At 40.8% G+C, this 17,011-nt stretch overlaps 2 protein-coding genes across 2 annotated transcripts in view; one reads left to right on the forward strand and one right to left on the reverse strand.

Moving 5' to 3' along the window:
• Positions 1-4,110, forward strand: part of MYH15 (myosin, heavy chain 15) — a 134,015-nt gene extending 129,905 nt beyond the window's left edge. The window contains exons 39-41 of the mRNA XM_008588775.1: positions 894-989; positions 1,897-2,031; positions 3,825-4,110. Coding sequence (XP_008586997.1) covers positions 894-989; positions 1,897-2,031; positions 3,825-3,839 — 246 coding nt within the window. The 3' untranslated portion in view covers positions 3,840-4,110. The remainder of the gene's footprint in view (positions 1-893; positions 990-1,896; positions 2,032-3,824) is intronic.
• A 2,014-nt stretch (positions 4,111-6,124) lies between these two features.
• The window catches only part of HHLA2 (HERV-H LTR-associating 2), a 47,965-nt gene continuing 37,078 nt past the window's right edge, over positions 6,125-17,011 (reverse strand). Inside the window, exons 4-8 of the mRNA XM_008588787.1 lie at positions 16,029-16,295; positions 13,370-13,687; positions 10,619-10,750; positions 7,996-8,057; positions 6,125-7,202 (exon numbers count right to left, since the gene is read on the reverse strand). Of these exons, the coding sequence (XP_008587009.1) occupies positions 7,125-7,202; positions 7,996-8,057; positions 10,619-10,750; positions 13,370-13,687; positions 16,029-16,295 (857 nt within the window). The 3' untranslated portion in view covers positions 6,125-7,124. The remainder of the gene's footprint in view (positions 7,203-7,995; positions 8,058-10,618; positions 10,751-13,369; positions 13,688-16,028; positions 16,296-17,011) is intronic.

Here is a 17,011-nt window from a genome sequence, read left to right on the forward strand (position 1 = left end):
AGGGGGGGGGGGGGGGGGGGGGTCCATGAAAGCCACCAAAGGAGTTGATACTTGGTACAATAGGTAAGATAGAGCTAGCAAAACAATTTGAGCAGCTGGGGTAGGTCTTGATTAAATCAGTACTTCAACCCTCAGCAGACTGGGATTTTTTTTTTTTTTCCTTTGGGAAGTTTAACAGCTCCAAAGGGAAACACTCCAGTTAAAAGGTTATGGGAAAAGTGGGCATGCAGAGCCCTGTTTACCTGTTGCTTCCCCTCCTTTCTCCCCAGAATACCCAAGGTCCACAGAGCACATATGAGAAATACTGTCCCTCCAGATTTCCTTGCTCCAGCCGAAGCCAGATTGTAATTGAAGCAATAAGGATGGGCACACCAAGATCCCCACAGCTTGTGGAATTTTCCTCATTTTCTCCACTGATGCCCACATCTGTATTCCAGAAGACCTAGCTTTCCTATAGTTCCATTATCCAAAGCCAAGGGTCAATTAGCCCTTGTTCAAGGGAAGAGTTGTTTCGTTTAGGGAGCAATTGGTTTCAAGTTTCGCCTATGAGGCTTTTGTAATAATGCACTTTATTCCTACTAAGAAACCTCAGGCAGGTGTAGCATAGTTGAGATAGACAGGCTGAAGGTCAAATTGAACCTAGTGGCTTTAACACCCATTTCAGCAAAGTCTGGGGGTGTGCTGTGGTGGATCAGGAGAAATGACTCTGTTATTCCTTAGTGTTTAATTTCTTAGGACTTGGGACAAGAAGAATCAAACCCATTTTTCAAATCACAATTCTCAGATGATGCTTAATAAAGGCTCCTAACCTTTACTCCCTCACATGAGGCTATGCCCAGTGTAGACTGCTGGATCCTTCAAATCCTCTTCACGTACATACCTATGCATTCCAGGCAGAGGAAGACAAGAAAAACCTGAGCCGGATGCAGACTCTGATGGATAAACTTCAGCTGAAAGTGCAAAGTTACAAGCAGCAAGTCGAGACAGCAGTGAGTGCCTGGGACAGTTGCAGCCTCATGGATTTCCCAGATATTGGCCCGAGCTAGACGAGCAGCTTGTCAGAGAGGATCAGCTCTGCTTACAGTCTGCTCATTCTCTGGTTTTGCTCAATTTAGAATTATCACCCATGGTAAAAATTTGTGCTACTTTTCCCTGCAGGAAGCCAGAGCCCTCTCCCTCAACCCTGTGGTTATACCCAAACACATGCACTACAAGGAATGATCCTAGTAAGAGCAGGGTATCACGTAGGCGAGGCACACTTTTGGCAGGGGAGTCACCCTGGGACCTCCCTCCCCACCAAACCTGGGTGAACATCAACACGGTTCACACTTTTTTTTGATGAGCCTGGATATGGTTGTGGACAAAACCACCATCACTTAAAATGTACTTACCATCTATGGGTTAGTATCCATAGCTACAGGGAATGTAATTGATAAGTTCCATATATACTGGTTTATCCCTAATAATATTATCTCTTGAGGGATTTTGAATTGATTGTTTAAATGTTTTGGGCTAAGACACTGCTATGACTAATAACTACCTGTTGACCTATATAATTTTAAAGACAAGCTCCCCTCACCTACAGGTAGAATAGAATTTTGCACTGATTACAAAACAAACACCTGTGGTTATTCTATCATGTACCAAGTCTGTGAAAGCTATACTACATCCAGTTGGTGGAAACTGCTGACCAGGTTCAGAATTTCCAGGGAATAATTTTAAAAAATGGATCTTGTGCCTACTAGAAAGTCTGAATCTCTATAAATCATACGAAAATATGCTATTCCATTCACTACTCAGAAATTTAGATTCCTTTTACATTTTTCAACTTTCTCATGTCAGAGCAGGAAAAAAAAATAACTATGTAGGAACAGGAATTTCTTTTTCTTTTTCTAGGAATCACAAGCCAGTCAATATCTTTCCAAGTATAAGAAGCAGCAACATGAGTTGAACGAAGCAAAGGAAAGGGCAGACATAGCAGAATCTCAAGTCAATAAACTCAAGATGAAAGCAAAAGAGTTTGAAAGAAAGGTATGGCAGATATTCAACTGTTCTAACTCATGAATAATATTTGTTTAGGGCTCATGTTATTGCATGCGTAGGTATAACAAGAAATCTCTTGTTTTCTAATTTAAAACTTTAAAAAAAACAACACAGTCTTCCCATATTTTACTTGTTATACTTTTAATAAATTATACGTGTCTAGGTAGTATGAAGTCCTAAGCATTTGAGTGAGATGCACATTGTGTTCATATTTCTCAAATGCTTAATTCCATATTAACTTGCAAGCTCTGAGTTTTGGGGTCTCGATTCACTTGTGTAGAATAGTCAAGAGTCCATGGAGCAAAGATGATTTAACAAAGCGCAGATGGATCTGCTTGAAATTCTGAGTGAACTCTTTCCATGATAGATAAGTGTGTGACTTTGTACCATGTCAACGTGGAGACCTGTGGGAAGATGTTTAAGCTCGAGGCATGAAGGAGAACAAATGCAAGAATCCTGCTCTCCAGCTCTCTGCTTCTCATTCCTGATTCTGTCCTAAAACACAGAAAGGATATCGCTGTTTCTGTGGTCCATAAACAGCTGTTCTGATTCAGTGTAGAGGCCACTGCCCTAATTTTACTGGCAAAGTGGCAGAGTGACAAAGAACACTGAACTGAATATTTGGTAGGGACAGGATGGCCTCAGCTTCCTTATTGAGATTTTCCCAGGAACACATAGTATTTCAGTGAGCCCTGGCTTTAGGAGAAGCAGTTAAAGGAGACTGGATAATGCGACATTAGCTACCCTTCACCGAGTGCCTGTAAAGCACTAAGCACACTTCCTAGCACAGACAGGCACCATCATTTTATTTTTTAAAAATTGAGTGTATGCCTAGCCTTCTTTCTCATTTATAAATGAATTACTAATAACCCTGCTAGTTAAGTTGATAGGGTTGCCAACAATAAATACTACCTTGTCAAAGGTTGAAAGGATTCTTTTGTAGGAGAAACTAAAAGTTGGTTATATTGAAGATATTTAGATATAAATATGAGAAGCATGAGTCATCGGCAGACTCCAGAGGTTTCTTATTGATGCTCGAATAGCTGTCTCAAGGATAAGTCCTATATAGAGAGGTCCGGTTAAGTGGTTTGAACTCTGGTCTCAATTTGAGAAGTGTCATGGCACTGGATGTAGGGTCTTCTGTGCAGAGCCTGCCCTGCAACCCCTTATAATGGATTTGTTTAGGGAGGAGCCACCCATGTGCTGCCATTGCGCACAGCTGCAGGAGGTCGGAGGACCTCCAAAGCAGATGCCATGCATTAGACTTTGACACAGTTATTTCCAACAAAGAATAAAATGAGTGGAGCAGAAATTGCTTCCAAGAGACCGGAGATGAATAGGAAAACCTTCCCTGGCAATGCAATGACTAATTGTTTCCCATTCACAGAAGAAAAGCCTGAAAAGCCTGAAAATCCCTCAACTGACATAAGCACAAAGAAAAGGTTTTCTGATAGAACTGTGTGTCAGGGCTGTGGAGCAAATTGGTGATGTGGCTGCAGAATTTTTCTCCTCCTGGGGTCAGCTGAGGAGGGCGCTGCCTTCACTGGCAAGGCAAGGCAGGCAGAAAATTGAGTGACTGAGCATGCCCTTGGGGTGGGGTACCTGTGTCTGCTTTCTGTAATGCAGATAATTGCCTCAATTCCCTGCCTGCCTTTGCAGTTAATGAAGAGTTGGCTAAGGCTTGCTTACCTCTGGGAAGGACTCGGTTTGGTTCTAGGCATGTGTTCCACTGGTGAAAGTCATGGGAATTTCACAGAACACACTGACATTCTGTTTTTCAGGTTCGTGAAGAATAAGCAGCCCCTGCTTTTAAAGGACGATGACTGGAGCGGTACAAGGAAGGTGCTGTTTCATGGCCAAAAATTGAATTTAAGTTGAATTTGAAACGAACATTTTTAAAAACACATCTATATGGCGTGAAAAGCAGTTTAAACAAAGTGATTAGAAAAAAATGTAATAAAGGGAATATCATTGCCTCCAAGGTTAATGGCGAGTTTTGATCCTCAAATGCAAGTAAACTATCTTCTTACATTTCACATGAAGGATTAAATTGATGCAAGAATCATTTATATTCTGATGTTAAAAAATGAGTGAATGCTTGATCTTTTGTCCACATTGCCTCTTAATGGATAGGGTTCATAGAAGACGTCCTTAAACCAATTATGCTTCATGGGGACTAGGACGTGTTAGTAAGTGGTTATTACTGAAGTTAGTGAACTTGGCTTGGTTCATCCCTATATCCGTGAATTTATATTTTTAGCCACTAATGGTGGAAGTTGATAAAATTTTCTCTTAGCACTACAATATACATATAGACACAGTTAGGCACCTTGAACGTTAGGTAAAACATTGCTAATTGGCACACATGTAGGCTCTCTGCTGGTGCAAACTTTAAACACTGAGGCATCTTCTTACACAGTATATTCAGTGATAGGTGACATCCTGGCTCTGTACTGTGTCAATTTAATCAAGTTGGAGGGACATACCAGAATGCCTTTCTCTGAGTGGTTCTGGATTGGAGTTGGTCACAAGAGAAATTTGCACCAGATTTGGCAGGCAAAAGTGAAGGAGCAGCTATTTGTTTGATGCTCATAAGGTCAGTGTACGGCCCCAGGCTCTGGGTCAATTTGAAAATATTACCCCAGGTCAAAAAGGTGATATCATCAGAGATCAGGGACAGCTCTCTGGAGGACAGCCCCCTGGACCTGCAGCTCTTCTGGCTCTTGCCAGTCTCATAGCTTCACAGAGTCCTACACAGGCATGTGTGCAGCTCCATGGCAGTGGGCACCAGCTCCTCTGCAGATCACTCACAGCATTGCCATGAAGGCTGTGGGAAGTAGACACAGGTTCTGGTTTATTCTATGGGCTCCCCTTCATCCTTCCTCCCCTTCCTGACTGCTGGTGCAGCTGACCTACAGTGATCTCAGGCCCAGCACCAGATGCAGAGGGAGCAGCCTGGCCTCCACCTCCTCAGCAGCACCCATGATGTGTAAGGTTGACTCCCTGTGTTAAATCCTTACTCCGTCATTCTCAGTGGCTCTGCCTCTCTGCTCTGGTTTATCCACGTGGCTCTAAGATTAATTCAGGGACTCAATAGTGTCAAAGGACCCAGGTTCATTCGATGTGTAAGGTTGACTCCCTGTGTTAAATCCTTACTCCGTCATTCTCAGTGGCTCTGCCTCTCTGCTCTGGCTTATCCACGTGGCTCTAAGATTAATTCAGGGACTCAATAGTGTCAAAGGACCCAGGTTCATTCTTGTCTGGCATTCTCAGTGTGAGGGCTTTGGTCTTTAAATTTGTGCCCCTCATCACGATAAGAGGACCACAGCAGTTCTGAGCATTCTCTCCTCATGCAATATCCTGTGTCTCTTTTTAAATCAAGTAACACCTTCCCAGACACCCTCTGGAATACTTTTCCTCATATGCTATTGACCAGATTTTACATGCCTGGGCTGAACCAGTCTAGCAGCAAGAAGAATGCAATTGCCAGGGTTGGCTCAGACAGATCAAGGCTGATCCTCCTGAAAAACAGGGCCACTCCAAGCAAGGGGAACCAAATTAGCTTTGTGACTTAGAGGGAAGGAGGGGCAGCACAGCCCCTGAGTGGACAATAGGGATGTCTGTCGTGCTGTATCCACAGCAGCGGGCTCCTTCTTAACATCTATCTCAGCCCAATCAGAAAATGCCAAACGTTTAATGTGTAACTTTTCTAAGATTGTTTTTCCTGGAATAATAATTTTTTAAAATCTTCCCTAAAAATAAGTTTGAAATTACCCTTTAATAAGCCAATATTTACATCCAAGAAACATCTCTATATCTAAAACCTGTCTTAGAAATTTGCTGTGGTCACATTGCCAGTCGTGAAATCCGAATGCCACTATCTCTCCATACCCCAGACACACACTCAGTAAAATCAGTGTCAGCAAACTTCACACATCCAGTTTCCATTCTTTCATTTGCACACAATTTAAATAAAAAGAACCAAGATTACCAGGTGGAAGAGACGTTAGGCACGCAAACATTACTTCAAAGGAATTGTTTTGTTTTCAATGGAGTCTTTAATACTATACTATACTGTTATACTAACACTATACTGTTTATAAACACCTGTCACAACATTATAGCAAAAACTATGTACAAGGTGTGGGATTGTGAAACTGAGGTCAGCTGATAGAGAAAATTGGATCATGTGGCAGGAATACCACAATTCAGAGTTTTTGTCCTATAAATTATAAACTTTGACTAAGTCACAAAAAGCCTGGTTATAGTGACAAATTAGGATTAACATTGGATAATTTCTTTCATATAAATTAATGATTAAAATTAAAAAGGATAGATCATCAAGTCAGCTGGGCTCTCCATTCTTTCCTTGCATAAAAATTTATATGGAAATCTAAATTTATTAGAAGGCTGATTAACAACATGCTAACTGAGCCAGAAAAGTTCATCATATTTATCTTCATGGCTAGGGTCACTTGGCTGTGCAAGCCTGGTATTGGAAGGTATAACCCAGCTCCAGAGATATCAGTTCTTGAATTGATAGAGCCCTTTTCCCTAAGTGGTCTTGGAGATACTGACATTCTCACTCTTTGGTGTCCCTAAGACTCACCATACTAAATCTTGTTGGTTACACTCTCACAACCATTTGTATAAAACTAGAGTAAACTACCTTGTCGAATCAATGGTCTTGATTTCCAGGCCCAGGTTTTTAACCCTTTCGCTAATGTGACTTCTGCTTCCATCTCTTCTCTCACCCATTATCAGTTCACCAGGTTCTGAATGATCTCCTAGTGATACATTTCTTTGGAGTTCTTGGTGGAAACCTCACGGTAGACCCCTGGGCAGACTGCAACAGGAATGTAAATGAATAAGACAGTTCTGTTCTAAGTTGAATTGGAATCCTTAGCATCCAGGCATTTATAATCTTAATGCAGGCAGGGGTTCAGTGAACGATGCTTATGTCTTGAAGCGTGAATGTGATACTGAAAAAGAGAGTTGGTACAGGTATTCACAGTGGTAGAATTGTCCGGTCTGACAAGACGTTTTCTGGGAACGTGGTGGAGAAACAGGAGATGAAGTCACTAGATATTAAGGATGCTTGTCCTGTGTTGTCTCGGTCTGTCTTCATTTCCTGTACTGGCTGGGTATTCTGAAAGAGGCTAGAACCAAGAAGAATGGACTCTAAATGTCTGCTGTTCAAGTCAGAATAACCTTTTTTAAGTATTTAATGATGGTAGTGTTTGGCAGGGCGTGGAAGGTGGTGGTGAAGAGTTTTAAGCTATTTCTTACATCTGTAATCAAAGACCCATGAGACAGTTATGAAATAAGTAGCTATGACGTCTGGGTCTTGTTAATCAATTTTAATCTCTCTGCTAGATGTTCCTGAGTTAACAGTGGAAAAACAAGTTTACCCCAGTCCTGGTCCTTATGTATATTCTGATTAGTGGAACACACAAATAGCAAAAGGTATGAAGCAAACAGGAAGTACACAATCAAACTAAAAATTTTAAGTGAATTATCAGTACCCAAGGAACTTAGAAATGCCTACAGAAGGTCAGCAATCTGACTCTGGGCAAAAACTATAGTCTGCTTTTCTTCGTTTTGTCTGTTTCTTTCCACTTCTTTACAATCCCATGTTTCATGCTTCTATCAGAAGAATAGGTACATTAGAGCACCGTCATATACACGATGGCATTTCAGATCTTCTCTACAAATAACAATAGAAGATGAGAACACCATTTATTTAAGCAAGTATAGCCTGTTTAATTTAGACATTGGGAAAAGCCTAACTGTATTTTTTTACACTGCATTATCCTGCGATCCCCCTGCCTTTTTTTCTCTATAAAAGTCTTGCATTGTTCAGTCATATGCGATTCAGTCAAACTTTCGGTTACCTCTTCACAGTAGAATCTTTATACTATAAATGGTTTGATAAAGGAAATGATGCCTTACCATGTTTTCTTGTGCTTTATTAGTACTGCTTGTTCTCTCATCAGTAGAGACATGAGACCTATCTACAGGGATAAAAAGAGAACAACCTTTAAAAACAACAACAACAACAACCACCAAAGAAGCTTGGCAAACACTCAAATTCTGCTTATTTCTATCTCAATATAATTACGTTATTAGAATCATCTTACTTATTCCCCATTTCATGTCTTTCTCCCAAAATAACAGCATTAAAAATACATTCAGTGTAGAAACCACATCGTCAGAAACAGAAATAAATTCTTATGGTTGATTCAGTTGCTCCAAAGAAAGAAATAAAGGCAGTTCAACCAGACCAGCAATTCCTGGCTCCTTAGGAGTGTTGGCCTGGTTCCTATGAACTGCTGACAACGGAAAAGTCACAGCCACGGAGGGGCTGAGAGTTGTGGTTGAGGAACAGGGTACAACGTCATTTCTCAAGGAAGGCTTTCCTTCTGGGCCTTGCTAAAACCTGGTCCTTTTATACATATCCTAGACTAAGGCAATTTTAAAACAGAGTAACAGAAAAGGGAGTAAGGGAATTAAAAGCCAAAACATATTAATTGTAGTCCTATGAAACTACAACCAGGGACCTGGAGGTTTTGTGGCTTCTAGTATAACAGCTCCAAATATATTTTCAGCCCAATTAACTGCAGAACTATAGAACATTCTTTTTTTTTTTTTTTTCCATGTTGCAAATACCCTGACATGGTTTTTTGTCTGTATCTTCTGTCGGCTCCTCCAGAACCAGAACCCATTCTACTGACCTAGTTGGGCTCCATCAGCCTTTTGGCTCCTAGTTGGGTTGGAGATCAGAGAGGGAAGAGATAAATCAGGTATTCATTCTCCCAGTTTTTCCCTGTAAGGTCACCCTAGTCTGGCTATGTCCTTTGATTCAAGGTCATGCTCCTTACGAGGCAGCTGATTTTACATGATTCCCTCCTTCCAGGTTTTGGGAACTTAAACTTCAAGTTTTTTTTTTTTTAAAGATGACCGGTAAGGGGATTTCAACCCTTGGCTTGGTGTTGTCAGCACCACGCTCAGCCAGTGAGCTAACCGGCCATCCCTATATAGGATCCGAACCCGTGGCCTTGGTGTTATCAGCACCGCACTCTACCGAGTGAGCCACGGGCCGGCCTTAAACTTCAAGTTTAAGTTTGCTAAGAAATCAGTTGCTCCTAACTCTGGGGGAAAGCACTGTTTTCCCCTTGGTATGGTTTGGAGTATGCCATGTGTTTTCCAGTGGCACCTGACTTTCAAAGACTGTGCAGTTTAGAAACTAAACTGTCATTCTTGAGTAGCTTATGGCACCCCCTCTCCCATAATTTGAACCTAATTCGATCACTAGTACCTTTATATTAGGTCAGGGGTTGTATCTTGGGGACAAGCTTAGATTGCCTGTAACCTACCATCTCTTACTACTTCTGGCCAGCTAAGGGACAGCATCACACATAAGGGGACTAGCCTGCCTATTTGTACAGATGATCACAGCCTAGAATTGGTGAAACTCTTGCTCACTGTCACCCTTCAAACCTTATCTTCAACAATGTTTCAGCTGTAATCAAAATACCCTAATTTCAGTGAGGCAATAGGCAAATATGAACCAGAAGAAAACATGAAAAGGACATAGGATCTATTTCAACTTCCTAGGACCCCCAGAGCCTTCTCAGGGGAATGATGGAAGGGGGAGGGCTGCTCAAGAAGTAGGTCTGCCTCTGCCACTAATTAGCTGGGTGACCTTACATGGTGCACGTAGATCTGTTTTGCATGCCTACCTAGCATTTGAGCTAACTGAATTCCTGCTTCCGGATATGTAAAACATGGAGATAAACCAGTTCTCAGTTTTACCCAGATCTCTTCCAGCTGAAATTGTTTATAAAAGCAAAGTATTTTAAGAATTCCTGTGATCATGGCATCTTAAGGTATCATTTTAAACTACTGTAAGTAGTACAGGTTTGTTACATAAAATTTAGAAAACTTTTTTTTTTAATTTAGCAAGGATTAAAATAAAATAACCCATAAGGACAATATAGTTTTGAGCAGCACCAGCCACAAACTAAGCTCAGAGCAAGAGAGGATAGGACCCAGCGATGGAAGAAGTAGCCAGGAAGCCCAGAGACTTAAGGAAGTATCTTAAGGTGTGAGAATGATGGGAAACCATGGTCCGATCACTCCAAAAGCAACTTTTTAAAGCTGTAGTTTATTTCTTTCTAGGTGTTTTTCAATGCAAGAGGATTGGATCATCATCTTTATCATTTTAATGCCACACTGAAATATTTTTTTCTTGAAAAAAAGCACATGTGGTTGTCTATCAATCAGTTCCCCTACTATTTAGTGAAAATAGTAGGAAAAGTAGAAATAATAGTAGCGTGCTGCAGTGTATGGTTTGATATGCCTCTGGTCGCTTACTCAGATAAATTCCAAGAAGAAGAGTTAGGTGGAAGAACGGAAGCATTTTAAAGGATTTTTGATAAATTTTTCAAATGACTCTCCAGAAAATTCAGATCCATTTACACGCCCAGCAACAGTATAGGTGTATATTTCCAAGTCATCTTTAATACACAGGACATGGTACACCCAGGGACAGAGCCCAAATTTTCCATTTTACCTGTGATGATATTGACACATCTTCTTAATTTATGGCGAAATTTTACTATCAAAATCAGAAAAGCCACCAAAGTCAGAAAAAACACCAAAATTTGAAAAGCTATTTTCCAGGAAGCTGTTTCTTGGCTCAGTTCTAAATAAAACAAAGAAACAAAGTCTGTGAACTGGAAGAAAAATCACCAAATAAAAAAAGGAAAAGCGTTGGTAGGTGGGTGGGGGTAGAGTATGTTTACTATTTTTTAAACTAGTTATTCTTGCATTCCAGGCAGGAGGCAGAATTCATATGAAACACTTTGCATAATGAAAAGGCCCTTTAAAGATAAAGCCAAGAGTCCAGTGTGGTTGGGAGAGTTTGTCATGAGCATAAATAACTTTCGGTCTCAGTAATTCTATTGTGGGAAACATACAGACACTTTAATATTAATCAGTTTGGGACTGGGTGGGGTGAGGGTCAGGAGAGAAAAGTGTCTGAAAATTTGACAAGCAATGAGTCTATTATGCATTTTAAGTTTCTATTGTTTCATATTGTCATGAAGGAATCAACACATTTTTACCAAGGGATAATCAGGACCACAAACTAGCCTCAACCCAGCATTCCTTTTGGAGGAGGAAGGAAGGATACAGTCCACCACTGGCTTGGAGAAGACAGTGTCCTAGAGGAATAGTGATAAGTTCAGAGGTGATCAGAGAAGCAACAGCTGACAGATGACCACTGGGATAATAGATAGTGCTTGGAGTACCTCAGGAATAACTGGAAGTGTCTGACCTAGCATTTCGGTCAAGACTAGAATTCTTGTAATTAGTATTAAAGGAAGTAAAGAGCTCTGAAGGCAGAAATTTGGAGACCTTGGATTACTAAAGTCAGAACTCCACTAATCTTGTGATATATGTTCTACCAAGGAGTGGGGAGAAAGTGTTAGAGTACAGAGGCCAGTTCAGGAGAGAAAAATGTTTATGGGTTCTTTAAAATTATTAGCTCTATTAATATAACAAACATCAGTTTTTATGATTATGCTGTTATTGCTTAATAATGTTTTGCAATCAATACATTAATCTCTCCACCTATTTGTGTCATTCTCTAATCCCATACACAGATACATTAAGTAGAAATGTTAAGGTGACTTTCTTAAATATTTACATGTGCATTTTTTTCCTCCTGAAGAAAACCCTGAAGTAGAGCTGCTTCTCCATTTCTCTGTGACCCTCAGTTCCCCCATCTGTAAAGAGATTTGCCCAAGGTCACATATTGATGCAGCAGCAAAATTTAGCAAGAATTGTTTAATTTAATTCAGCTCAGTGCAACCTTTATTGAGCAGATCTAGACTCTAGAAATCATACTCCTCCCCTTCCCCCCAACTGGGTCTTCTTTTCAAATGTCCTGGGCAAGGCAGCAAATGGAAAAGGGCAATTCAGAATAGAAGACCAGGTTTCCTCGAAAGGGTGATGTCTAGGGTTCCAGGACTGTTTGCCCTGTTCTCTGTGCTGCTGCGGGTGGGGGAGGGTGGTCCTGCTACAGGCCTCTTCCTGGGGAGCAGTGTGGACAGACCCTCACCCAGTCCCAGTTGGCCAGTGCTTACTTGGGAATGAGAGGTTCTGAAAATCCTCTTTTCTTTGTCAGAGGTGGAATTGTCCTGATGCTTCGCTTTGTGTGAACCAAAAATTAGATATCTGGTTAGGAAGATAGGCCATGTGTGGTCTTCAGACCATTTCTTTCCGATTATTTTTCTATACTCCAAAGTGAATCCGACATGAGGCAACATTTTAAAAAATAGAATGCAGGCTTAACTGTATTTTACATAAAACTGACACTCTTATTTTGGAGAAAAATAAGAGCTTCAAATGCATCCCTCGTTTTTCATTGTATACTTTTAAAGTGATAGCTCTACAAAGTGTTATCACTCAGTGTCTAGAAGCTTCTGTGTATTTGAAGACCATATAACCTAAGGACAACTCTGCTGTTACCTCTAAAACTCATACATAGAATCACCAAACCTCCAAATCTGTTATTCCTCTAAATTTTCACAACTGGAATGATAGAAGTATTTCTGAAACATATGTTCCACTGACTCAAATATCTTTATTAAAGGGTAGAAAGAGAGCTATCATGGTCTCCCATGATGCCAAGTTGACAGCTTAAGGGTAAGGGGACCAACCAACTCACCTAGAAAGCCAAATTTATGAGTATAAACTCAATGGCTCTTTGGTAAGTTGACTAGAAATAGTTTAAATGATAAGTTTTGCCAGTTAACTATCAACAGAGATTGAAAGGGAGCTGAATCAGGCATACTCAGTGCTTCAAATGTTGTGTAGTATGGTGACTATTTCCACCACGTTCACAGACAATGCCATGTCTCCCCAGCATCTGGAGGGGCCCCAATTCTAACTTCCTACTATGCCTACAGCCTCAACCCTGAAACCCAGGCCTGTGTAATGGGCACAGTGGTGAGCCAGAATTGAAGATACCCAGCCCACAGACTCACCAAAATATACAGATTTGTCTTCATTTCTGAAGCCCTGAAACCCAGAAAAGGAAACATTGTGGGAGTAATTATTTTTTCTCAACACAGGACTCATGTGTGGTTGAAGGAGGGAGGGTGGTCTACCATCCTGACCGGAGTATCCTTGTAGATAACATTTTGAGAAGTACTAATGTAAAGTATTCTTTAAAAGCCAACCTAACTTCCCTGCTTGATAGTCACAAACCTCTACTGCTATAGCCAAAACCCATTATGCAAGCCTACTTACAACTTACCTACATGCACTGTGTGCATGGTAAGTAAAGTATATTCACTTGAAGAAATATTGCATAAATATTCCCCACTGTCTGCAAGACGAAGATCTGTCAAAGTCATAGAGAAGTCACTCTGGTTGATCAGCTCTTTGTTCCATGAGAATCGGGGTTCATAGATAATTATATTTTGTGAGGAGCTCAGATAGCAAGCCAGAACCGAGGAAGTCCCACTTTCCACTCTGGACCAAGTAACTCTGAAGTCTTGATTTGGTGGAAAAAATTTGTTTACAAGTTGACATGAGAGGGGAACATGTTCCCTTTGCATTTTATGAGGGCTGTCTAACAACAGAATAGAAAAAGAAACATCAGTGAAGACAACATTTTTTAACAAATTTTTCTAAGTTACACTTAGAAAGCAGGGAAGGAAGACTAATTTTGATGTCTTTGGAAATACCTTTTTAAAAAGCAATTAGATATTTGTGCTGTGGAGTTTCTTGAAAGAAAAGCTTTACTACCATTATTTTAAAATTTCCCAGCAAGGTTAATTTAGGTCTTCAAGGGGGGCTCAGCCAGGGTCGGGTAGGGAGGTGGCAACCTGGGTTTTAACTCCTACAGCCTGCCAGTAAGCACTCGGGAATGTCACTGCCAGTTCCCAGCCTTTCTATGTTGATGTTCTTCTGTTGACTCCTCAATGGCTGGTGTTCCCCAGCACTGCCCTCTTGTTACTCTACTTACTCCCTAGGGGTCTCTGTTACTTTTATTGACTCAACTACTTCTCAATCTCCCTATCTAGACAAAGTCTCTCATCCTGCATTGTAATCCTGTAATCCCCCAGTGGATTGAGCTCTTTCAGAAGAGAGGCTCTGCTGGGTGTTCCCGGCTTGCCCGTTCTGTAGTCCTGTACACTGGCCTTATGGACTGCCATAGATTGTTCTTCCTGGCTCTGGACTCACCTGCATTCCAGTCCACTTATGGGAGAGTGATGCCAGAGCAAGCCTTCTAAAATGCAAATCCGGCATCTCACTGATGCTTCAAATTCCACCTCCAGACCCACTTCAAGCTCCTTAGCAAAATGTAGGAGGCCTCTCATCTGTTTTTTTGGCCCCTCCCTCTCCAGGTTCATCTCTTGATACTCTAGTTTCACCCTCAACTACCTTATACTTTCACAAATGCAGACAATTTTGCTTTTCTGTGCTTTCGTATGTACTATGCTTTTTACCTGGAATGCCTATGTTCTCCTGGAATCTCCTACTACTCTTTTAATTCTGCACTTATGCATCTTCCTTAAGCCTATATTCTGTAACAACCCCATTCATGCCCAACCATGGTAAACAGAATTAATCACTCCCATTGCATGCTATGTTCCCAGATTAGTTTTATTTTTACGTGTTTGTATAAAATGCTGTGGATCCAGAAATAAGAGCCCACATTCTTATGTTCACAGTCTGAGAGTGACAGTTTGGCACATAATAAATTCTCAATAAGACAAAATGGTACTGAGCCTAAGGAAATGTTAATGCTTCAGCTACTCAATTCTGAAAAAACATGAGAAATTATGATTCTCCAAAGAAAATATTCACAATTTAATATTTATGGTTTCAACCCTTTCCCATGTTTCCATTGCTGCCTGGCTGATGGAAAATGAACATTGGAGCTCATGCCTTTAACACTGGGCTCATGTGAAGTTGGTGATTCACTCAGAATTTCAGTATTATTTTGGCAAGCATTTCAAGAATATGAAATCCTGGGGAAAGAATAATTAATCTCCACTTTCCCCAAACAGGGAAGATTTACAGAAAATTTTTGCCTTTTTACTAATGAAATCTAAAACAATAATTTTGCTTAGAATTATATAGGGATATATCAAATTAATTTTTCTTCCCTTAATATTTTCTTAAACAGTAGGTTATAGATATAGAGATTGATCAGAGTTTGGGTTTATTCAAATAAATGAGAGGAAGGAGTGTTAAAAACTGATCATGGGGCCGGCCCGGTGGCGCACTGGAGAGTGCGCCACTTGGGAGTGTGGTGGCGCTCCCGCCGAGGGTTTGGATCCCATGTGGAGACCGGTTCCTGCTCACTGGCTGAGCGCGGTGCGGGCACGACACCGAGGGTTGCGATCCCGTTACCGGTCAGTAAAAAAAAGACAAAAAGGAAAAAAAAAAAAAACTGATCATGCCATGATAGAAGTGTTGGATAAAGATTACTGGGTCAAAATTACGTAGAGATTAAACGGAAGCTATTAATAATAACTAATTTTTTGTTTAGTTGAAAAATCAGGAAGAATCAGAGCTTGCGACCTGCTAAGGTCCTTTCTTCTCCTGTGATCTTTTAAAGTGCAATGCAGGCAGAAAATCCTGTTTGGAGGATGAACCATAGAGAAATATAGTGATACTCATGAATAGATTTGCTTCTTTTCGTTTTATAAATGTTCTCATTCAACTCATAAATACCTACCAAAGTAAAAATAATTTTCATTTCATCAATGAGGAATGAATGCTCAGAAGTAAAAATGATTGTTTCATATAATACAGCCAGTTAGAATTAACCCTATGAATCCAGAATCAGTGTTCTAACTGCCGCAAATGGATTTTCTTTCCTTTCTTTTCCTTTCTTTCCTTGTGAACCAATCCCCGTTACCTCCCAACCTCTTTTATGCAGAAAGTCCCATGGAGCCTACCTTCCATTGTCCATCGCCCTGTCCATGTTTGCCTCAGCAGTGAATTTTCAATAGCACATTCATAAGATGAATTTGATCCTGTAATATTCAGTGTACTGTTAATATAAAAAGGACCCAAAGACCCATCTTCTTCTGTATTGCTTTGCGAGACAGGTGTACGGTCCATTTTCCATGTGATAAGTGGACGAGGATAAACACTTAACACACTGCATACTAAGAAGCGGTCTGTGTGCCTCTTTTCGTACTTCAGCACAGGCATGAGGAAAGCTATGTGGGAGAAAGAAGGGCATGTGAAGAACTGTCAGCATTAACTTCTTTTTAGGCCATCTGTGCAGAACTCTTTTTACTACCCATGAAATGAAAAGCTAAGTTTTATGAGCAAAACTCAGCAGTTACTGAAAGGAAAAACAAGACAAAAACTCTGTAGAACCTGAATATATAGTGTGGTTATCTAGAAGGAATCAAACAGAGCATGGTGGGCACACGGCAACCAGCCATCTCAATTCTCTAGAAACAGAGGTGAAAAAGAAATCTAATGGCCTCACTGAGCAACCAATTGTGGGTGTCCCTCACATTGTGAGACGAGCACTCTGAACTTTCCAGATATGACTAACTCTTTATTTACGTATAGTTCTTAGATTTCTGAGTCAAGGTCTGAAGCAGCTAAATGGGACAGGGAGAAAAGGAACAAGTGCTGGATAAGACCCCCTACGAGAAAACACCCCCGTCATATACACACACACACGTGTGCGCACACACTTAACTATATGTTGTTATACTACATATTAGCTATATAATATATCAATAATCAGCAGCCTGGTCATTAACAGACCACATTAAGAACCTTCAGTAGTCTGATTATTAGAAACAAGCCTTGGGCCAGCCCATGGCTCACTCGGGAGAGTGCGGTGCTGGTAACACCAAGGCCACGGGTTCAGATCCCATATAGGGATGGCCGGTTCGCTCACTGGCTGAGCGTGGTG

Source organism: Galeopterus variegatus, unplaced genomic scaffold (assembly GCF_000696425.1).
Source record: "Galeopterus variegatus unplaced genomic scaffold, G_variegatus-3.0.2 Scaffold132, whole genome shotgun sequence".
In the NCBI taxonomy this organism is placed as follows: Eukaryota; Metazoa; Chordata; class Mammalia; order Dermoptera; family Cynocephalidae; genus Galeopterus; species Galeopterus variegatus.